Source organism: Chiloscyllium plagiosum, chromosome 19, assembly GCF_004010195.1.
Source record: "Chiloscyllium plagiosum isolate BGI_BamShark_2017 chromosome 19, ASM401019v2, whole genome shotgun sequence".
Lineage (NCBI taxonomy): Eukaryota > Metazoa > Chordata > Chondrichthyes > Orectolobiformes > Hemiscylliidae > Chiloscyllium > Chiloscyllium plagiosum.
The window spans coordinates 57,766,977-57,791,267 of NC_057728.1; the positions used below are offsets into that span (position 1 = coordinate 57,766,977).

A 24,291-nucleotide genomic window follows, 5' to 3' on the forward strand; every position below is an offset into this window, starting at 1 on the left:
GGCGATATACTCAGACTTGCTCACAGGGATGATATACTCGGGACTGTGTCACAGGGTGATATACTTGGGCTTGGCTCAGGGGCGATATACTCAGGACTGGCTCACGAGCAATATACTCAGGACTGGCTCACAGGACGATATACTCAGACTTGCTCACAGGGATGATATACTCGGGTCTGGGTCACAGGGTGATAAATTCGGGGCTGGCTCATGGGGCGATATACTCAGAACTGGCTCAAAGGGCGATATACTTGGGACTGGCTTACAGGGTGATATACTCGGGACTGGCTCACAGGGACGATATACTCAGGACTGGCTCACAGGGATGATATACTCGGGACTGGCTCACAGGGATGATATACTCTGGACTGGCTCACAGGGTGATATACTCCTGAGTGGCTCACAGGGCGACATACTTGAGACTGGCTCACAAGGGCGATCTACTCAGGACTGGCTCACAGGGACGAAATACTCTGAACTGGCTCACAAGGATGATATAGTCGTGACTGGCCCACAGACCGATATACTTGGGGCCTGCTCACAGAGGCGATACACTCGGGACTGGCTCACAGTGGCGCTATACTTGGGACTGGCTCACAGGGTGATATACTCGGCGCTGGATCAAGGGGTGACATACTCGGGACTGGCTCACAGGGCGATATTCTCAGGACTGGCTCACAGGGCGATATACTCGGTACTGGCACACAGGGCGATATACTCAGGACTGGGTCACAGGGACGATTTACTCGGGACTGGCTCACTGGGGCGATATACTCAGGACTGGCTCACAGGGCAAAATACTTGGGAGTGGCTCACAGGGTGATATACTCGGGAGTGGCTCACGGGGCGATATACTTGATACTGGCTCACAGGGACGATTTACTCGGGGCTGGCTCACAGGGCGATATACTCAGGACTGGCTCACAGGGACGATATACTCTGAACTGACTCACAGGGATGACATACTCGTGACTGGCCCACAGACCTTTATACTTGGGGCTGACACACAGAGGAGATACACTCGGGACTGGCTCACAGTGGCACTATACCTGGGACTGGCTCACTGGGTGATATACTCGGCACTGGCTCAAGGGGTGACATACTCGGGAATGGCTCACAGGGTGATATACTCGGGAGTGGTGCATAGGATGATATACTTGGACTGGCTTACAGGGCGATATACTCGGTACTGGCTCACAGGGCGATATACTCAGGACTGGGTCACAGGGACGATTTACTCGGGACTGGCTCACAGGGCGATATACTCGGTACTGGCTCACAGGGCGATATACTCAGGACTGGGTCACAGGGACGATTTACTCGGGACTGGCTCACTGGGATGATGTATTCGGGACTGGCTCACAGGGGCGATATACTCAGGACTGGCTCACAGGGCAATATACTTGGGAGTGGCTCACAGGATGATGTACTCGGGGCTAGCTCACAGGGTGATATACTCAGGACTGGCTCACAGGGCGATATACTCGAGACTGGCTCCCGGGACGATATACTCGGGACTGGCTCACAGGGGCGATATTCCTCGGTCTGTGTGAAATTTTGGGATGACAACATTTGTTCCATTATTTGATATGTGAAAGGGCCAGTCCATGAGAGAGGTATGCTCACATGTTTGGACTCTGTGAATGAAGCACGAAGGTAACGATGACAGATCGAGAAAATCAATGCCAGCTGAGGCTTGTAATAACTAGTTGTAGAAATTTTCTGACAACGGGAAAATAAACATTTGTAAACAACTAAGTAAAAAAGAAAACCCCTACTACACCCTGTGAAAGCAGTGTAATGTCTCTCTAGCAGCAAGCAGGTGCAGAATGTCTCATTCACATGGATATTGCTTTTTTTCTTGATAGGGCCTTCGGCCCAACAAGTCACACCAACCCTCCGAAGAGTAACCCACCCAGACCATTCTCCTACCCTGTTACTCAACATTTACCCTGACGAATGCACTTAACCTACACATCCCTGAACACTATGGGCAGTTTAGCATGGCTAATCCACCTAACCCGCACATCTTTGGACTGTGGGAGGATACTGGAGCACCCAGAGGAAACCCACGCAGACATGGGGCAGAGGCTGGACTCAAACCTGGGTCCCCGGTGCTGGTGAAGCAGCAGTGCTCACCACTGAGCCACCATGTCACCCACTGAGGACAGTGGGGGTTGGGATGTAATCCCATCTTCCTTTACTTTTCCTGCCTCTTTTTTGTAATCCTTTTGTAAAGAAATGTGTCAGATTTTCCTCAAGCTCTCTACTGAAAGACTCACACCAGTACCACAATGCCTTGATCCCAGTTGCTGGGATTCATGTCTTGGACTCATGATGTCATGTCATGTCAATTACATTTCCAAATGCTGGAAAATATGTCAGAAGTCACATCAAATGTCACTTTTTTATATATTGCTGTAGAAAATGCCTCAGAATTTGCACCATCCCTGTTCAATAATGTTTATATCTGCGCTTCTGTTCCTTGCGTTTTAATATAGTTGATGGAACTTGGGGAACTGCGGTGGTGAATGATATGACAAACTCATGTCCCACTACACTCTCATTGTAACTACTGCTCTGTCATTTCAGCTGTCACAGAGAAATGAAATAAATTGTGATCCAAAGACATTAATAAAAATATTTCCTTTCAATGAAGCACAGAAGAATTTAGCCTATTAATTTATCATGCCCCTGGTCATGAACTTTTTTTCAGGGCTAGCATTTAATTGTGTGTTCTTTTGCGAGTTACTTTATCTTCTCTTTTTCTTTGTCAGCTTTTACAAGTTTTTTTTAATGGTACGTTTAGGTGAGAGCTGTTAGCTGAGGAATGACAACTCAGTGGCACAGTTTCATAGCCTGACAGTAACAGAAATTGCAACACTAAAACAATCAGATAATATTAGAACAAATTGCTAGTAAAAACGAAGGGGATATTTTAGGAAGTATTCGTTGATTCATTTAATATCTTTCATATTCTTATTATATCCATTAGAGAACTGTTTGAGAGTTGTTGGTACCAAAGGATAGTCTTGCTACAAATGCACAGGGCTTTGGTGAGACCACACCTGGTATACAATGCACAAGCGTACAAGTTGGGGTATTTCATTTCTTTTTCATTTGTGCGACTTGGGCATCGCTGGATGGCCAGCATTGATAGCCCATCCCTATTTGCCCTCCAGAAGGTGGTAGTGAGCTGGCTTTTTGAATCACTGCAGTCCACTTGCTGTGGGTTGACCCACAATGCCGGTAACGAGGGAATTCCAGGATTTTGACCCAACGACTGTGAAGGAACAGCAGGATAATTCCAAGTCAGGGTGGTGAGTGGCTTTGAGAGGAACTTGCAAGTGGTGATGTTCCCAAGTACCTGCTGCCCTTGTCCTTCTAGGTGGAAGAGGTCGTGGGTTTGGAAGATGCTGTTTAAGGATCTTTGGTGAATTTCTGCGCCGCAGCCTGTAGATGGTACACACTGCTGCTACTAGCTGTCAGTGGTGGAGGGATTGAATGTTTGTAGATGTGGTGCCAATCAAGTGGGTTGCTTTGTCCTGGATGGTGTCAAACTTCTTGAGTGTTGTTGGAGCTGCACCCATTCAGGCAAGTGGGGAGTATTCTGTCACACGACTGACTTGTGCCTTATAGATGGTGGATAGACTTTGGGGTGTCAGGAGGTGAGTTACTCATCACACTATCCCTAGTCTCTGACTCGCTTAAGGAAGGATATGCTTTCCTTCATGGCAAAGGTTTGCCAAAGTGCTATATGAAATATCCGCTTTATAATGAAAGGCTGAATAAATTGGTGCTACTTTCTCTGGAGTTTAGAAAAATGAGAGATGGTCTCACCAGGATCATCCAAAACCTCACCAAACCATTCAAAGTTCTGAAGGGGCTTGGCAGGCTGCAAAGTGTTTGCCATCAAAAAGAAATGGAACCAGATAGACCTCCTGGCATTGACCACGGCACTAGAAATGACAACAGAAAAATACAGCCTTGTTGACTCTGCAAAGTCCTTCATACTAACATGTGGGAGCTAATGCCAAAATTGGGAGAGTTGCCTCATAGACTAGTCAAACAGCAGCCTGACACAGTCATACTCATTGTCTATAATGTCCCAGGTACCACCATCAGCATCCCTGGATATGTCCTGTCTCACCAATAGGACAGACCCAACAGGGGGGGTGGCACGGTGGTATACAGTCAGGAGGGAGTTGCCCTGCGAGTCCTCAACATTGACTTGGGACCCCATGAAGTACCTTTGCTTAAGGTCAAACATGGGCAAGGAAACCTCCTGCTGATTACAACGTACTGTCCTCCTTCAGCTGATGAATCAGTAATCCTACACATTGAACAACTCCTAAACGAGGTAGGGAGAGTGGTAAGAATGCACAATGTACTCTGGGTGGGGGATTTCAATGTCCATCACCAAGATTGGCTCAGCAGTAGCACTGCTGAGTGAGCTGGTCGGGTCCTAAAGGACATAGCTGTGCAACAGCTGGTGAGGGAACTAACAAGAGTGAAAAACATACCCAACCTCATCCTTACCCAATCTGCTGGCTGCAGAGGCATCTGTCATGACAGTATCAGTTAGAGTGACCATCGCACTGTCCTTGTGGAGACAAAGTCCAACCTTCACATTGAGAATACCCTCATCGTGTTGATTGGCACCATCACTGTGCAGAATTCGACAGCTTTTGAACAGATCCAGCAACTCAAGACTGGGTATCCATGAATCACTGTGGGCCATCAACAGCAGCAGAATTGTACTCCAGCACAATCTGTAACCTCATGGCTCAGCATATACCCCTTTCAACCATTACCACCAAGCTAAGGGATCAACCCTGGTTCAATGGAGAATGCAGAGGGCATGCCAGGAGCAGCATCAGGCATATCTGAAGATGAGGTGTCAACCTGATGAAGCTACAAGCCAAACAGTAGTAAGTGATAAACAGAGCTAAATGATCCCATGACCAACAGATCAGATCTAAGCTTTGCAGTCCTGCCACATCCAGTCATGAATGGTGGTGGACAATTAAACAACTCACTGAAGGAGGCTTCACGAATATCCCCACCTTCAATAATGGAAGAGCCCAGCACAGCTGTGCCAAAGATAAGACTGAAGCATCTTAGATGAACCATCTCAGCCTCCTCCAGTGGTCCCCAACATCACAGATACTAGTCCTCAGCTGATTTGATTTACTCCACTTGATATCACAAAATGGTTGGAGGCATTAGGTACTGCAAATGTTATGAGCCCTGACAAAGTTCTGACAATAATACTGAAGGCTTGTGCTCCAGAACGTGTTAACTCTAGCCAAGCTGTTGCATTACAGCTGCAACACTGGCCTATACCTGGCAATGTGAACGATTGCTTGGGTATATCCTACTGAAGGGTTATTCCCAAAACGTCGACTCTCTCGATCTTCAGATACTGCCTGACCTGCTGTGCCTTGTTGAGTGCTACACTGCATCGACTACATCCTGTACGCAAATAGCAGGACAAATCCAATCACAGAATCTTGAGATGTTATTTCATGGAAAGTAGCTTGGATCTCAAAGTTCGTCTACTTTAAAGAAAAAGTTACTTGATGGTGACATAAATTTGGCAGGCTTACCCAGAATCACAACACATGCAAAAACAATCATGTTGTAATAACCAAAAGAACTATGGACATTGTAAATCAGAAACAAAAAAAACCCAGAAATTACTGGAATGGAAGGGTCACTCGACCTGAAACATTGACTCTGAATTCTCTCCGCAAATGCTGCCAGACCTGCTGAGCTTTTCCAGCAATCTCTGTTTTTGTTTCATGTTCTATCCTGCTTTATCTCATTACACTTGAAGTACAATATTGGAAGAAAGACCAACTTGAATTGATCAAATTACACCATTCATGACCTTAGGACATCCCAGTGTGCTTCAGAACTAACGAAGTGTAATGCTGGGTGAGAAACCAGCCAGGTGTGGATCATTTGGATTCACCTAAATCTGAACATTCTGTTGAAAATCCCCAAATGTAATTCCAACTTAAAGGTTACAACACACTATCCAAACAAATATAAGATTGATAGCAGGCAACTGGATTTGAGGGATACATATGACAACGTAAATCAAGAGAAATAAGCTGACACTAGTACAGCCTGCGTTTGAATCTTGACATTCCAACTGTGGGTAGTACAACGTTTAGTGTCTTAGCTGCTCTTTTATAAAAGACATCTCAAACAGTTTGCCAGGCATGTCTACCACAAAACTTGTTGAGTAAACAGAGGTAATGAAGCCTTTCATGGTCATTAGTTACGAGAAGGTCTCTTCTGGAGTCAATTTAAGGAAAATATTTCACCTTGTTACTACTTGTAGAGCAATCATAACCTTGTTATTCCCCCTTCCATTTACAACCTTGCTGCAAATAGAAAGCAGAGGAGATTCTCATCCTCCTAAAACTTAAATTGCTACAATTTGCTGTTTTAAACTATTGCAAAAGCTGACACATTGCTCTTGTAGCTGTCTGTTACCATAGAAACAAGACATTATTAGTTCTGGCCATGTTTCTCTTGAACTGGACAGAGGCACAGCAGAAAATTACAGTGGGTATCACTCCTGATAAGCAAAGCTCAGGAGATACAATTGCTTATTATGTTTTGTTACATCCCTTAGTTTATCTTAAAATGGCTAATATTGATTTTAAAATAACACATGGGGGACACAGAATGAGTGCTACAAATATTCTTACGTTAACTTTGCTGATTTGAGAATGTTACCTTCATGGACATAACCAAAGCCTCCATAATTAAAATCTATAGATACTTCTAATTGGCTGGATATAATGAAGATCACCATTGTTAGAAATCAATATAATAAAAATTTTAAGATGGAAAGATGTTTCCTTTAAAACTCTAAAGAAATGCATTCTGATGGTTTCTGTCCATCTCCATTAATTAATTATTTAATGACATTCTAGAATACTAAGACTAACTGATTGAATCAAACATATGGAGTGAAATATTGTCAAAATTTAATATCTGACTATACCCAAATGCTATGGATTCTGTCGGATTCAGTTTCTTATCGTTTGCCAAGATTTATTTCGTGAAACCCATTAAAAGACGATTGCATATTTGTGATATTGAAAGGTTGAGTGTTTAGTCAGACAGCTTAATTTCCCTATATATGCTGTACACCTTCATGAGTGTGTCACTTGCTGTCAATGCCAAATCACTATTCTCCATTTGTTTCCTATGTATTTGGCACATGCACCCTGACTACACAGAACATAAAGTCTGACTATAGGGCTGTTATCAGGCTAATATTGCTTTCAAATTATGAATTCCTGTATACAAGAAAAATAGCCCAGCAGAATTTAGAATTCCTACAGTGTGGAAACAGGCCCTTTGGCCCTTCAGGAGCCCTTTCAACAGCAGCACCAGAGGAACTATGGTGCCTCTTGACAAACTGGCCATAAAGCCATAAGACACAGCACCAGAGGTAGACCATTCAGCCCATCGAGTCTGCCAGCCCATCAATGAGATCGTGGCTGGTCTGATAATCCTCAACTCCACTTTCCTGCCTTTTCCCCGTAAACCTTAATTCCCTTACTGATTAAACATCTCTCTATCTCAGCCATGAATATAATGCCCCAGTCTCAAAGGCTTTTAAGAGATGACAAGTAGGTTAGACCAGGGAAACCCAGTGGATGTGGTCGATCTAGACTTCCGTTGAAACTTTATTGCTGGAACAGCACAGCAGGTCAGGCAGCATCCAGGGAACAGGAGATTCGACGTTTCGGGCACAGGCCCTTCTTCAGGAATGGCCTGAAGAAGGGCCTGTGCCCGAAACGTCGAATCTCCTGTTCCCTGGATGCTGCCTGACCTGCTGTGCTGTTCCAGCAATAAAGTTTCAACTTTGATCTCCAGCATCTGCAGACCTCACTTTCTCCTCGATCTAGACTTCCAAAAGGTCTTTGATAAGGTGTCACCCGGGAGGCTGCTGAGTAAGGTGAGGGCCCATGGTGTTCGAGGTGAGCTACTGGAATGGATTGAGGATTGGCTGTCTGACAGAAGGCAGAGAGTTGGGATAAGAGGTACTTTATCGGAATGGCAGCTGGTGACAAGCGGTGTCCCACAGGGTTCAGTGTTGGGGCCGCAGCTGTTCACGTTATATATTAAGGATCTGGATGAAGGGACTGGGGGCATTCTAGTGAAGTTTGCCGATGATACGAAGATAGGTGGACAGGCAGGTAGTACTGAGGAAGTGGGGAGGTTGCAGAAGGATCTAATCTTTGAGGAGAAAGTGAGGTCTGCAGATGCTGGAGATCAGAGCTGGAAATGTGTTGCTGGAAAAGCGCAGCAGGTCAGGCAGCATCCAGGGAACAGGAGAATCGACGTTTCGGGCATAAGCCCTTCTTCAGGAAACGGCTTATGCCCGGCTTATGCCTGAAGAAGGGCTTATGACCGAAACGTCGATTCTCCTGTTCCCTGGATGCTGCCTGACCTGCTGTGCTTTTCCAGCAACACATTTCCAGTGTAGAAGGATCTAGACAGTTTGGGAGAGTGGTCCAGGAAATGGCTGATGAAGTTCAATGTGAGCAAGTGTGAGATCTTGCACTTTGGAAAAAAGAATACAAGCATGGACTACTTTCTAAACGGTGAGAAAATTCATAAAGCCAAAGTACAAAGGGATCTGGGAGTGCTAGTCGAGGATTCTCTAAATGTAAACATGCAGGTTGAGTCTGTGATTAAGAAAGTGAATGCAATGTTGTCATTTATCTCAAGAGGGATGGAATATAAAAGCAGCAATGTGCTACTGAGCCTTTATAAAGCTCTGGTTAGGCCCCATTTGGAGTGCTGTGTCCAGTTTTGGGTCCCACACCTCAGGAGGGACGTACTGGCACTGGAGCGTGTCCAGCGGAGATTCACACGGATGATCCCTGGAAATGTAGGTCTAACATACGAGGAACGGCTGAGGATCCTGGGATTGTACTCATTGGAGTTAAGGGGAGATCTAATAGAAACTTACAAGATAATACATGGCTTGGAAAAGGTGGACGCTAAGAAATTGTTTCCGTTAGGCGGGGAGACTAGGACCCGTGGGCACAGCCTTAAAATTAGAGGGGGTAAATTCAGAACAGAAATGCGGAGACAGTTCTTCAGCCAGAGTGTGGTGGACCTGTGGAATTCATTGCCGCGGAGTGCAGTGGAAGCCGGGACGCTAAATGTCTTCAAGGCAGAGATTGATAAATTCTTGATGTCACAAGGAATTAAGGGCTACGGGGAGAATGCGGTAAGTGGAGTTGAAATGCCCATCAGCCATGATTAAATGGCGGAGTGGACTCGATGGGCTGAATGGCCTTACTTCCACTCCTATGTCTTATGGTCTTATGGTCTTATAGTCAGGGGAAATGTAGAGTAATAGGGTAGGGGAATGGGTCCGAGTGGGATACACTTCGGAGGGTCGGTTTGGGCCAAATGGCCTGTTTTCGCACTGTTGGGATTCTATGATATTATGATTCTATGATCCCTTGTTCTGTGATTATGTCCCTGGTCCTAGACTCTCCCAGGAAGGGCAAGCAACCTTTCCTTATCCAATCAAAAACCGAAAGAACTGTGGGGTCCTGTAAATGAGAAACAAAAACAGAAGTTGCTGGAAAAGCTCAGCAGGTCTGGCAGCATCTGTAGCGAGAAATCAGAACCAACGTTTTGGGTTGAGTGACTCTTCCTGAGTTCTGAAGGGTCATTGGCCCAGAAACGTTAACTCTGATTTCTCTCCACAGATGCTGACAGACCTGCTGAGCTTTTCCAGCAAATTCTGCTTTTGTTTCCCCATCCACCTTGTCAAATCCACTGTACGTTTCCACAAGGTCACTTCTGATTGAGCCACAAGTATGAAAAGACCACAAGCCTGACCATAACTAATCCTGTGGTGGGGTCTTCTGGCAGGATTGATGACCCAAACAACCTTCTTTAATTATAAGTTTTCAGCAGGTTTCTGGGAGTGCTCATCCGTTTGCATGATGTTCCACCTGAACAGTACTGTACCTGTCCTGTTCACTGTTACAGACCCTCCCCTTAGGCTTCCCAACATTTGAACCCACTCAGTCATCCTTGATCGGACAGGACCCACAATTCTTTCAGTTTTTGATTGGATGAGGAATGGTTGCTTCCCTTCCTGGGAGAGTCTAGGACCAGGGACATAATCACAGAATAAGGGATCATAGAATCATAATATCATAGAATCCCAACAGTGTGGAAACAGGCCATTTGGCCCAACAAACCCATACCAACCCTCCGAAGTGTATCCTACCCAAACCCATTCCCCAACCTTATTACTTTACATTTCCCCTGGCAAATGAGGAGCCTGTCTCACGTCATGGGCTTCAAATGCTTACACCTTACCTGCACAACTTACCTACAGCAAAATTCTACCCACAGCACATTCTGCAGTGGTTCACAAAGGCACCAATACCTTGCTCAGTGATGCCCAGTTTGGGATCTGCCAGGACCACTCAGCTCCCAAGCTCAGCCTTGGTTCAAACAAGGACAAAAGAGCTAAATTCTAGACGTCAGTTGAAGGTGACAGCCCTTGATATCAAGGCTGCAATCAACTGACTGGAATCAATGGGCATCAGGGAGCAAACTTGCTGGTGGTTGGAATCATACCTGGCACATAGGAAGAGGGTTGCAGTTGTTGGAGGTCAGTCATTTCAGCTCTAGGACATCTCCACAGGGGTTCCTCAGGGTCATGTCCTAGGCTCAACCATCTTCAGCTGCTTCATCAATGACTGTCTCTCCATCATAATGTTCAGCACTATTTATGTCTCCTCAGTTACTGAAACAGTCTACTTTAAATGCAATGGGATCAGGACAATGCCCATAATTGGCCTGACAAGTGGCAAGTACTACACAAATGTGAAGCAATGACCATCTTTAAAAAGAGACAATCCAAACATGTTCCCTTTGACATCCAATGGTAGGACAGTCACTGAATCCCTCACTATCAACATCCTTGGGGTTAGCATTGACCAGACATTCACTGGGCTTACCACACAAGCACAGTGGCTACAAGAGCAGGTCAGAGGTTAGAAATCCTGTGGCGAGTAAGTCACCTTCTCACTCCCCAAAACTTGTCCACTATCTACAAGTCAGGAGTGTGGTGGAATGGTCCCCACTTGCCTGCATGAGGTCAGCTCCAATAATATTCAAGAAACTTGACACCATCCAGGGCAAAAGAGTCCAGGATTGGCATCACATCCACAAATGTCCGCTCCCTCCACCAGTGACACTCAATATCAGCAGTGTGTACCATCTACAAGATGCACTGCAAAAATTCACCAAAGATTCTCAGACAGCGCCTTCCAAATGCTTGAACACTTCCATCTGGAAAGACAAGGGTGGCAGATGCATTGGAACACCTAGATCTGCAAGTTGCCCCCCAAACCACTCGCCATCCTGACTTGGAAATACATCGCCATTCCTTTGTGTTGTGCAAATAGTACTTGCCACTTGTCAGGCCAATTGTGGGCATTGTGCTGATGCCATTGCATTTAAAGTAGACTGTTTCAGTAACTGAGGAGACATCACTGTTGCTGGTCAAAATTTTGGAATTCTCTTCCTTAGGGCATTGTGGGTCAATCTATAGTATATGGACTGCAGTGGTTTAAGAAGGCGACTCACCATCACCTTCTCAAGGGTAAATAGGGACGGGCAATAAATGCTGGACTAGTCAGTGACGCTGAAGTTCCACAAGTGAAGGAAAGAGAAATATTGTCCTGACGTCAGGTTCCTAGACTGTCAAGAACTTTGATTGATTCTGGTGAGATTTCTTAACATTCAGGTGAAATAAAATGTGAGAGCCACAAAGTTACCTCCATATGGAATGATTGAATTATCAGGGAAATAATCATAGCTGTCAGTGAAGAAGATTTTCATGTTCAGGATACATATTCTCTGATAAATATTGTTCAATACTTCCAAGTAAGTGTATTCTTCATCCACAAATGTAAAAGATTTTGCCGTAAGCAAAAACTCAGGGAATCCACCTCTCTCTATCCAAACCTAACTGGATATATCTGAACAACAAAGATCCAACAATAGCAGACAGTAAGAAACTAATCTATACATGCTGCACAAACTGTTTTTAGAGGTTTTATTGGATTAGGCGTCTGACCGAGAATTGGTTCCTCAGAATGTATTTTCTCCTGTGTTGATCGAAGAACACTGCGGTGCTCCTATCATCACTTTGTTTTGAGATTACCAAGTTTAACATTGACGAAGGAATGAGCTTGCCTGGTCTAGCTGGCTATGTCCTAACATGAAGGATGTGTGGAAAACTACCTAACGCACAACGAGGGCTGTTGTGCTGAAGTGAGAGTGTCCCTAGCCAAGAAAACTAGGTTCAAATCCCACCCGCTCCAGCGCTGTGTAGTAATGTCCCCAAATAGGAGGCAGTGAGGTCTGCAGATGCTGGGGATTAGAGTTGAGAGTGTGTTGCTGGAAAAGCACAGCAAGTCAGGCAGCATTTGAGGAGCAGGAAAATCAACATTTCGGGCTGGAGCTCTTCATCTGGAATAAATATTGTTCCTGATGAAGGGCTCTGGCCCGAAACATCGATTTTCCTGCTTCTCAGATGCTGCCTGACCTGCTGTGCTTTTCTAGCAACACACTCTCAACTATGTCTCTGAGTAGGTAGATAAGGGAAAATATCTGTCGTTTGAAGGGGGATGCAAAGGAAGGAAATAATGGGTTGTGGTGGACACAGGGTGGGAGTCACTATTGGAACCTATTAAACCAGTGCTGGTTAATATTATTCCATCTGGGATCAATTCAGTGGGAGACTTGAACAGATTGCAATCATGGATTCTGAAGGGAAAGGAAGACACAGTGACCTCAAGCAAACTGCATTGACCTGAAGCCCATCCCAGGAGACTGAGAGACATTCCTGAGTGTGTGGTGTTGTCTGTGCATTGATCATCCACTGACCAGCTCCTTTATTATTGCACAGGCCACCATGTTAAGACCGGCACCTGTGAGGTAGTGGCTCTGCACAGATGCTGCAATAAGAACAAAATCGAGGAACGCTCCCAGACAGTGAAGTGCTCCTGCTTCCCAGGCCAAGTAGCAGGAACAACTCGTGCTGCTCCTTCCTGTGTTGATGGTAGGTTTGCCTTCTGTTTTTTAACGAAGATTGACTTGGGCTATTTCTTTTTTTAAGGCTTCCCTTCTGTACCTATCTGAACTTTACTCAATTTCTGTTTTCTTTCAATGTTGCATGCCTTTACAATTAGTTGGTTTGAAAGTTATAGCGCTTAATGAGATAATTAGTTCAGCAGTGCAAGAAAAACCCAAAATGGAGTCCATTTGTTATACTCAGATGGAACACTTGCTAAACTATATTTAAAAGGGATTGTTGCCTCATCTTCAATTTTCTGAAGGTCTTGATTTGCTAAAACAGCCAGGAACAGAAGTAACTCGGTCTATTGAGGATATGGTGGTGGAGTGTCAATGCTGATCCAGTTATGTCACGCTCATCCTCTGGGGGTGTGGTTTCAAATCCCGCCCACCCAGGATAGAATTTCAATTCATTAAAATAAATCTGGCAGTAAAATGAAAGCTAGTCTCGGTGTGGTGACCATTCACAGAGATTTCCCTTTCTGGTGTGGTGTGAGTGACGGTGGGAAAATACAGAGAAATTTTTTTTAACAATCAGAATTTCCATATCACGAAACGTTTTTGCAATTTTCCCTTCAAGCCTGAAATGGCAACTCCAGAGTCTTGCCATGGTGTGTCAATGATCTTAGTTCCCTCTATTTGCTTTTATTGAAAGCTCCAACTCGCGTTGTTATTATACCACTTCCAAGTCTCTCCCTCCCCAGGGGAAATAGAGGAGAAGGCTTAGTAATAGGGTCGTGGTAGAAGGCTGATCGAGTGACTGGAGGCTGGTGTCCGGTGGTGTACCACAAGGATCAGTACTGGGTCCCTTATTGTTTGTTATATGTATAAATGATACAGATGAAAATGCGGAGGGAATGTTAAACAAGTTTGCGGATGACACCAAGATTAGTGGGGTGGTTAGTAGCAAAGAAGATGATTGTAGGTTACAGGAAGATATAGATGGATTAGTCAGATGGGCAGAGCAGTGGCAGATGGCATTTAACCCTGTCAAGTGCAAAGTGATGTACTTTGGAAGCGACAAGATGAGGGAGTATGTAATGAATGTCAGGACGCAGGGTAGCTTAGAGGAACAGAGGTGTCTTGGAGTAATTATTTGCAGATCCCTGATGTTGGCAGAGAACTTGAATAGGATAATTATGAAGGCGTATGGATCACCTGCTTCCAACAGTCATGGCGTAGAGTATAAGAACAATGAGGTAATGCTGAAGTTGTACAGAGTGTTGATCAGGCCACAACTGGAGTACAACGTGCAGTTCTGGTTGTCTCACTACAAGAAGGATGTGATAGTACCAGAGAGGGTACAGAGGAGGTTCACCAGGATGGAGTAATTGAACTATAAGGAGAGACTAAATAGGCTTGGATTGTTTTCTTTAGATCAGAGAAGACAGAGGGAGGACATGACTGAGGTGTATAAGATTATGAGGGGTATGGCCAGGGTGAATAGAGAGCAGCTGTTCCCCTTGGTTGAGGGGTCAATCATGAGAAGGCATCGTTTTAGGGTTGGGGCAGGAGATTCAGAGGGGATTTGAGAAAAAACGCATTCACTCAGAGGGTGGTGGGAATCTGGACTGCACTGTCTGGGAGGGTAGTGAAAATCTTACAACCTTCAAAAAATTTGGATGAGCACTTGAAATATCATAAGATTCAAGGATATGGGACAAGTGCAGAAAATTGGGATCTGTGGTAGTTATTGTTGGCGCAGGCTTGATGGGCTGAAGGGCCTTTTCTGTGCTGTAGATTTTGATGATAAATCAGACAGCACACGTTCCTGACCTGTAAGCCAAAGTGCGTACATCGAATGCTTGACCCAACAATCATGTCGCTGCTCCTTCACAAGGTCCCTGCATGCTCCATGGTTACCATCACCCTGGAGCCTGGATCCACACAAATCCACAAGGGCCAGCCATCAGACTCACTACATCTTCATGCCCACTGTCAGACCAACTCACACACTACTTCAGCCTTTCAGTACCTTAGGGGTTCAGGGACACCTATGACTTGCATGCTCCTGCCAGATCATGCAGGGAGCACACACGTATTTCATGTACCATTGCCTTACTAGCAATACCAAGATCCATTTGAAGAATAAAGGAAATGACTAAAGAGGTAAAGAGGTGGTGGCCTGAGTTTACCCATCATTATCCATTTGGCACCAAAGTGGAACACGAGAGGCACCTCTGGTAGGGTCAGGTATTGAATTAGTCCCCCATTGTTGCAGCTAAAGCAAACACAGAAATACAGAAAGTAGGAGCAGGAGGAGGCCATTCAGCCCTTCAGGCCTGCTCTGCCATTTAATATGATCATGATTGATCATCCAACCCTGTTCCTGCTTTCGTACATGTCCCTTAATCCCTCTAACCCTAGAAACTATATCTAACTCGTTGAAAACTTGATGGTTTGGCCTCAATGGCCTTCTGTGGCAGAGAATGCCACAGGCACCCCACTCTCTGGCTGAGATATTTCTCCTCATTTCAGTCCTAAATGGCCTATCTCACATCCTTAGACTGTGATCCCTGGTTCTGGGTTCCCTGGGCGTCAGGACCTGGTCCTGTTAGAATTTTAAAGCTTTCTGTGAGATTCCCCTGTTCTTCTAAACGCCAGTGAAGGTTGCTCTATCTGATCCAGCCTCACTTCATACATCCTGCCATCCCACCTCTCCCTCCATAGCCACACCATCCTTCCTCAGATAAGACCAAACCTGCACACAACACTCCAGGTGTGATCTCACCAAGGCCCCTGTACAATTGCAGCAAGACATCATTGCTCATACACTCAAAATCCTTTCAATACAAAGGCCAGAAAACCACCAACACTCTTCAAGCAATTAGCCTCTTGATTTTCAACCAGCTGCCCAGGCTTTCTTCTCTCATTTAGCAATTAACAGTTTGTTAGTCTTCTATCAATAAAAGGTATCATTTCCATTCATTATTAATAGAGCTTTTCCTTAGAGACAGAAGTTTCATTTAAATGGGGAAGATAAACATAGCTTCTTACTTACTGTCTGCAGGTTATTATGGGTCCATCTACTAAGATCCCTATCAAAGGAGAGTAAGCAACATACATTTTTTTTACTGCGTTCAGGATATACTTCCCTGGCTCAGGGATGGACGGGAGGAAAAAACTAAACAGAATATTTTGATCATGTTCCAGATAGGATTAAAATAATTTAGCATTGATTATTTTAAGTCCTCTCTATCATCAATCCAGCTGTGTTTTCTTGAACATTTGGCCAAATCACACACACAATCATTTCTCAAGTGAGTTGCATTAAAAGAGCACCCAAAACAAGTATCTGTTGACTGGGACACAGAAGTGAAACGGTACAGATCAATAGCTTTAAACGCTGAATGTCTTTTGGAATTTGAAGATTTGTTCACTGTCAAAAACATATTTTCATCTCTCAACAACGATTAATTGTCAAAAGTAAAAATGATGCTGCAAATAATTATCAGAAACCGAGCCAGCTAATCTCAGTCAGGGAGGATATAGCTGTCCAACTATTCTCATTTAGAGTCAGAGAGTTATACAACACGGAAACAGGTCCTTTGGCCCAACTCGTCGCATGCCAACCAGGTTTCCTAAACTGACCTAGTTCTATTTGTCTCTGTTTGGCCCATATCCCTCAAAACCTTTCCAATCCTTGTACCTGTCCACATACCTTTTAAATGTTGTCATTGCACCCACCTTTACCAACTTCATCTGACAGCTCATTCCATAGACACACGACCCGCCATGTAAAAATGTAGTCCCTCAGGTCCTTTTTAAATCTTTCCCTTCTCACTTTAAAATAATCCTCCTTTAGTTTTGAGCTCCCCTAACTGGGTGAAATAACTCCACAGGGGCTGGTATCCCATTACCAAGTCACCCTTTATTTACACATGGAGAGTCCTTGACAATGATCCAGCTCTCTCAGAGTGAACAGAACCTCTGACACTCCTGTTTATATCTGCCATCCAGGGCTCCCTGATTGGACCAGATTAACAGCCCGAATCAGGGAAGTCATATTCTGTGAGGTCTATCTGGCTGACCTCATTATATTTACTACACTGGGGAAAAGTCCTTGCCTGTTTATCCTATTCATGCCTCTCATGATTTTATAAACCTCTATAAGGTCACCCCTCAGCCTCCGACACTCCAGGGAAAATAGCCTGAGTCTATCCAACCACTCCATATAACTCAAACCTTCCAGTCTCGGAACATCCTTCTAAATTTTGAGATTCTGAAGAGATAAGTTAGATGCTTAGTAAACCATTTTGGAAAAGTTCTCATGCTTGTCGTTGGAGGAAATATTGCATTTCAAATGGTCACTGAAAATTCAACTGCATTAGAAATAGGGTTAGAGTTAACCTGAACCAACTGCAGAAGCAGGTCATAGATGGTAATAAGGTGGGTGACTGCTAAGGTAGGCTGGTTAAAGGTCTATTTATGTTCTCTGCATCTTAATCCCATCTGTTTTGGAAAACTTTAGGCCCTCTAGGCTGCACACCTCAACATCACACCTCGCTTGTGGGGTGGGGTCAGTGTTGAGAATGTGGTGCTGGAAAAGGTGCAAAGGGCTTATTAGGAATGAAGGGCTTATGCCCGAAACATCGATTCTCCTGCTCCTCAGATGCTGCCTGACCTGCTGTGCTTTTCCAGCACCACACTCTCAACTCTGACTCTCCAGCATCTGCAGCCCTCACTTTCTCCTGGGGGCAGTGTTTGTAAATACCAGATAAATCCCAAACCTTGTATGTTCAGCTTGCACCCAGAGTTGGGGTTGAGGGCAAATGTGGTTAGGAACTTGGGGAGATGTGGCAGCTCTGGGGTTGACAGGGAGTGCTACCAGGAATGGGATGTTGATATTTGGGTGTTCCCCTACACAGTGAGATGGAATCTAGAACCCATGGTCAGAGGATTGGCCTTCCATTGCCCTGTTTAACAGAGGGGAGGAATGGAAATGAAAATGTCTGAGTGGCTGAAATGAGGGGGTCTTGGAGTGGGTGAAAGCTAGTGAGGGAAGACGTGTCATGCGGTGGTGGAACATTAACCTTAATGGGAGGCAAGTGGAGTAGCAGAGGGAGACTGAGTGTGAGGTAGCAGAATGAAGAAGGTGGCATTTCTCCTGGCACAGCAGAGCGGGTCAGGGTCATTGACCTTCTTGCAGCTTTGCTAGACATTTCAGCAGACAATGGAGACCTCATACACCCTTGGTCTAGCATGGCAGCATCTGGTGTTGTGGCTTCCTCTGACAGTCCTGGAGATAGAGGGCATCCTGTCCACCAGAGCACTGTTGGCTCTTGGTGGCACCAGTTTTCCCTAACCTGCCATAGCCTCTGTGAGTGTATGCAGTCATAGTGGGCAGCTTCTAAATACCAGTACCTGTCCGGGTACACAATGGCACTTCCATGACAGGGGCTGGGAGATAGTTAAAGGAGAGTGAGCAAACGTTGATAGTGTGAGACGAGTCACTCAGCTTCATGGAGGGAACCCCTGCTAAAACCTCCATGAAAATGGCACTTTGCCAAAGTAAGGGGAGATTCGGCCCATTGCTTTGAACCTAAACCAAATGACCTATGAAGCAGAGCAGCATAACAGACAATGTATTGAACTCACTGACAGCTTAAGCTTGTCTCTGATGTTTGTAAGCATCAGACATTTAAGCAGAACTTATGTCCCCTTCAAAAGTATTTACATCTACTCCAAACATTTGTGACTCCCATACTGCCGGTTAAGATCCTTGGAACAGTAAATGTCTGGGCTGTTCGAACTCAGCACAGCTCAAATGCTCCTCTGTGTTCAGGTCTGTCGTCTGTAGGACTCAGACTCCACATCCTTTCCCCACTGGCAAAACAAATTGAATCTTTCGGAAATGGTACAGGGTGAAACTTACACCATCAGACCCCGACTGCCATTTTTAATTCTCTTGTGAATTTTTCCCTGATTCCATAAAAAGCCTACTCCATGCCCCTCTTTCTAGATTTGTGAGGTATGGGAAACAATCAATCAACATCCAGCCAGATAAAGATATCTTGGGGTTTCATACATTTCGATGGAGATCACCTCTCATTCTTCTAAATTCGAGAAATTGTAGACCATTCTACTCAATCCCTCCTCACAGGACAGCCCCTTTTCATCCAGGGATCCAGCTGGTGTACCTTTGGTGCATGGCCTACAATACGAGTAGATCCATCCTTAGGTATGGGGTGGCTTGGTGGTTCAGTGGTTAGCCCTGCTGCCTCATAGTACCAGGGACCTGGGTTCAATTCCAGCCTCAGGTGTCTATCTGTGTTTTTGCATGTTCCCCCCGTAACTATGTGGGTTTCCGACAGGTGCTCCAGTTTCCTCCCATTGTCCAAAGATGCGCAGGTTAGGGTGGATTGGCCATAGAAAATTACCTAGGTGTCTTTGGATATGCAGGCTAGGTGGATGGGCCATGGGAAATGCAAGGTTAGAGAGATGGGGTAGGGGGTTTGGATGCTGTTCAGAGACTCAACGGGCCAAATGGCCTGCTTCTGCAATGTAGGGATTCTATATGAAGGGCAACATTGTCTAGAAATGGGAAGAAAACTTGAAGCAATGTGTTATGGAGGTGTACTGTACCTTTAAGAGAGTTGAAAAGATGAAGGACTGACAAAGTCCTGAACAAGGTAACAATGGAACACTTGGTCAAAACAAATGGCAGCAGCTGGGTTGCTATAAAACAAAGCAAATTTAAATTCGGCTCATCAGTTTAAATTATGCCCCAAGATACCAAAATCCAATCAAATTTGAATTTAGTATTTTGGTAATATTAAAATGAATGAAATGATCCGATGTTTTGGGGTATAAAACTGGACATTTTGAACAGTTAGGGGGAGAACTGCCAAGCCATCAACAAGTACAGACTGCCAGCACAACAGTTTTCTGAAGGGTACCTGTCTATAAGTTTGTGCAGCAGAACATCGAAACTGACCTGGAGAGAAAATCTACGGAGGAAAATCTACAAAGGACAATTGGCAAAGCTGACTAGTTTTGAAACGTGATTTTTTTTAGTAAATGTTAACCGGGGTTTTTTTTATCGGACCAGTATTATAAGAGTGGGAGGTAAAAGATAGCTTTAAGAGAAAGGAGTTGTAAATAGTTGTTTAATGTTCTCTTTTGGATTTAAAGAATAAAATTGATGATTTTTACTTTAAATAGTGACCTCTGGATAGTTCTTTGCCTCTTGGAATGTAACAGATTATGGCGCGAGGTGCGCTGCTCTGTGTGTCGGCTGTAAATTAGCAGAGGGGTTTACCCCGTGCAAGTGTAGCAAAATTTCTCCATTGAATCTGAGTGTAATATGCCATTGACTTGTGTTTGTCCTTTGTGGGGAAATTAAGCTGACACAATGTTGTTTGATATTGAACCAGCCTCAATAGTTTTACAGAAATGGTGGTGTCAGATGCAGCCATGCCTGGAAGGAGAGGAATGTAAAGTCTTGCCTGATCGCACAGGTTGGAGCTGTGCCTCTGGAAATAAAGTAAAAACAACCAAGGTAAGTCAATCATCTTTCCAACCAAAGAATATTTTAATTTCAGAATGTGTCTCGTGTTTGATTAAAAAAAAAGGTGGCATTTTTGGATTGCCTGCTTTACAGTAACAAATGACTTTAACTTGAACTGCATTTATACTACAGCTGGTGGTTGGAAATTGGTAGGGGTTCCAGCCAGGTAAAACTCCGATTTACACCACCTCGCTGGAACTGCAGTTCTCCCTCTCAGGAGAGAGACCTCCTCAGATGCCAGTTCTAACAGCTATCTGAACATTTAAATCAACTCCAGGTAGGTTCACAAAGTTGTCTAAGCTGAATTGGGTGGTGCATTGGGTTTGACATTGGCCTTTCACCTTTGACCCCATGACCTGGATTCAATGGCAGCCCTAACGGATCAATCTCCGTCTGCTGTAGCCGAAATGGGCTCGCACAGTTTGAATCCAGTGTATAGAGAGTGCGGAGATTTATTGCTGTTTTACTTTGTTTTGAAGTTAAATAGGTTGTTCTCCTGGTCTCTGAGACAGGATTCATCACTCAAGCAGCAACACCCAAAAAAGATTAACTAGGCAGTTTATCTCATTGCTGTTTGTGTGACCTTGCTGTGTGTAAATTGGTTTCTCCCTAGGCAAGCACCAACAGTGATTACAGCTCTAAACTGAATGTGGAACACTTTGAAAATGTCCCAAGTGTGTGAAAGCTGGTAGATAAGTATATATAAAGACATGCTATCACATCCCCCTTGCCAGGTATCAGAAAGATCGATGACCTAATTTAACATTCTCACAAAAAAGCTCATGTGTAAAAATTGTTCCACTGGTGCTGTGCGGTAATGGGTGCAGTGTGTTGATATTGAGCTGAAGAATGTGGTTTTGAATTGGATAGTGATGTTTGTGTCGAGATTAGCGTGGTGCTGGAAAAGCAGAGCAGGACAGGCAGCATCTGAGGAGCAGGAAAATCGACGTTTTGGGCTAAAGCCCTTCATCAGGTGAAGGGCTTTTGCCCGAAACGTCGATTTTCCTGCTCCTCGGTTGCTGCCTGACCTGCTCTGCTTTTCCAGCACCATTCTGATCTAAATTCCTGATGAAGGGCTTTGCCCGAAACATTGAATTTCCTTCCCCTTGGATGCTGCTTGACAGTTGTGCTTTTCCAGCATCACTCTAATTTAGACTCTGATCTCCAGCATCTGCAGTCCTCACTTTTGCCTAGTGATGTTTTGTGTCTGGGTTGTGTCACATCTGATACCTGCTGTTGGATTGTTCTGCTCGGAATAGGGAGGAGATTTGAGAGTAGTGTTCAAAATCATGAGGTGGACAGACCGAGTAGATAGCAGTCAACTATGCCTATGAAGGGTAGGGTCAAGAAACAGATTTAAAGCAATTGGCAAACAAATCATTGGGAACGTGAGGAATTTTGTTTATATGCAGTGAACGGTCAGGAACTGGTATTCAGTGGCTGAGAAAGTGGTGAACGCAAATTCCATAAGAACATAAGGTAAAGGAGCAGAAGTAGGCCATTCTGCCCATCGAGTCTGCCCCGCCATTTGATTATGGCTGATATATTTTGCAACCCCATTCTCCTGCCTTCTCCCTGTAACCTTTGATCCCTTTACTAATCCAGAAACTATCTGCTTCTGTCTTAAACACACTCAATGACTTGGCCTGTGTAGCCCTCTGCAGCAATGAGTTCCACAGATTCACCACCCTCTGGCTGAAGAAATTCCTCTTCTCATTTCTAAAGGGTCACCCCTTCATTCTGAGCCTGTGGTCCTCGGGTCTTAGTTTCTCCTACTAGTGGGAACAACTTCTTCAAATCCCCTCTATCCAGGCCTCGCTGTATTCTGTAAGTTTCAATCAGATCTCCCCTCATCCGTCATCCATTGAGTACAGACCCAGAGTCCTCAACTGCTCCTCATAAGACCAGTCCTTCATCTGCCTGAGCATTCTTGTAAACCTCCTCCGCACCCCTCCAATGCAGCACATCCTTTCTTAAATATGGGGCCCAAAATTGCCCGCAATATTCCAAATGCAGTCTAACCACAGGCTTATACAGCCTCTGCAGTACATCCCTGCTTTTGTATTCTAGCCCTCTCGAAATGAATGCTAACATTGCGTTTGCTTTCCTAGCCGGCAGCTGAACCTGCATGTTAACCTTAAGAGAACCCTGAACTCAATCTAGGACTGAACTAGGGTTCAGTCATGATTTCAAGGATAAATACCTGAAAAAAAAGAGAATAGTCAGTCGATAGGGAAAGGAAAGGGAAAGTAAAGTTGGATTCCTATGATCTTGATGGATTGAATCACCTCCTTCTCTTTCCCTTCTTGATTCAATAGACAGAGCAATTATTCCTCCTGCACCATAGCCCTGTCCCTATTGGGATAGGGACACAATTTCAGGATAAGTGGCAATTCATTCAGAACTGAGTGGAAAAGAACCTTTTTCGTTCACAGTGTGAATCTCCGGCATTATATATCCCAGAGCATTGTAGGTGCCTTGCCATTCAATATATTTTGGTTTCTCAGTGAAGAGAGCATTATGGGAGCAGTCAGGAATGGGAGTTGAGGGAGAAAATTGGCCGTGATTATTTGAAATGGCAGAGCAGGATTGAGGGGCTGAATGCTCTACTTCTGTTCCTCTTCCTTATGTTCTTACATCAAGGTGCCCAATGATTCCGGATCAGACAAGCTAAGTCTGTGCAGATATTGCTTCAACGGTTCCATTTGTTGTGAGTAACTTTCTGCTTTTATGAGGCATGTCTGGCTTTTAAATCATAAATTGCATATGACAATGCCTGTTTAACTTGGGATGTAATCTCTGGACCAAACCGAAGGTACTTTCTAATATGCATTTCACTGAAGATCCTGCACTGCAGTCACCTCTGTGCCCCATCTTGTACAGACAACACCCGTGTCCAGATGGAACAGCTGATGCAGTTTCTTTCTGTGTACTGTCTGCTATTCTCACTTGGCTAAATGATCTACCTCAGCACTGAAACAGTCAAAGAGGCAGCTTTTCATGGTGTTTGACAAATGACCTGCTTCCTCATGCACTCTAAGTATTGGCCGTCACCTCAGGAATGACTGCATTCCTACCAGTCAGCAGGAATCAGATGCTGTTTTGAGAAAATCAGAGTCCACTGAATGATTCATTATTCAGAGATGTACATTAGGACTATGCACTTCCAAACCCAGCACCAGAGTTTCTGTATGTTCCTGTTTAGAGTGTCTCAAAAATTATTTGGATGTTAATCTTGTGACGTCATGTTACAATTGTTCAAAGATGAAAACTGAAAGAGCTGCAGATGCTGTAAATCAGAAACAGAAGCAGAAATTGCTGGAAAAGCTCAGCAGATCTGGTAGTGTGTGTGGAGAGAAATCAGAGTTAATGTTTGAGGTTTGGTGATGCTTCTGAAGTTAGGTCACTTAACCCAAAACGTTAACTGTGATTTCTCTCCACAGATGCTGCCAGACATGCTGAGCTTTTCTGGCAATTTCTGTTCTTGTTACAGTTGTACAAGAATTTGGTGGAGCCGCATTTGGAGTACAATGTATAATTCTGGTTGCCCTGCTATAGGAAGGATGTTATTAAATTGGAAAGGGTGCAAAAATGATTTACAAGGATGTTACCGAGACTGGAAGGTT

At 44.5% G+C, this 24,291-nt stretch overlaps 1 protein-coding gene across 1 annotated transcript in view; it reads left to right on the forward strand.

Annotated features, from left to right (window-relative positions):
* Nucleotides 1-24,291, forward strand: part of LOC122559859 (chemokine-like protein TAFA-2) — a 286,549-nt gene that overhangs the window by 232,908 nt on the left and 29,350 nt on the right. The window contains exons 4-5 of the mRNA XM_043709983.1: nucleotides 12,989-13,141; nucleotides 20,532-20,656. Of these exons, the coding sequence (XP_043565918.1) occupies nucleotides 12,989-13,141; nucleotides 20,532-20,656 (278 nt within the window). The remainder of the gene's footprint in view (nucleotides 1-12,988; nucleotides 13,142-20,531; nucleotides 20,657-24,291) is intronic.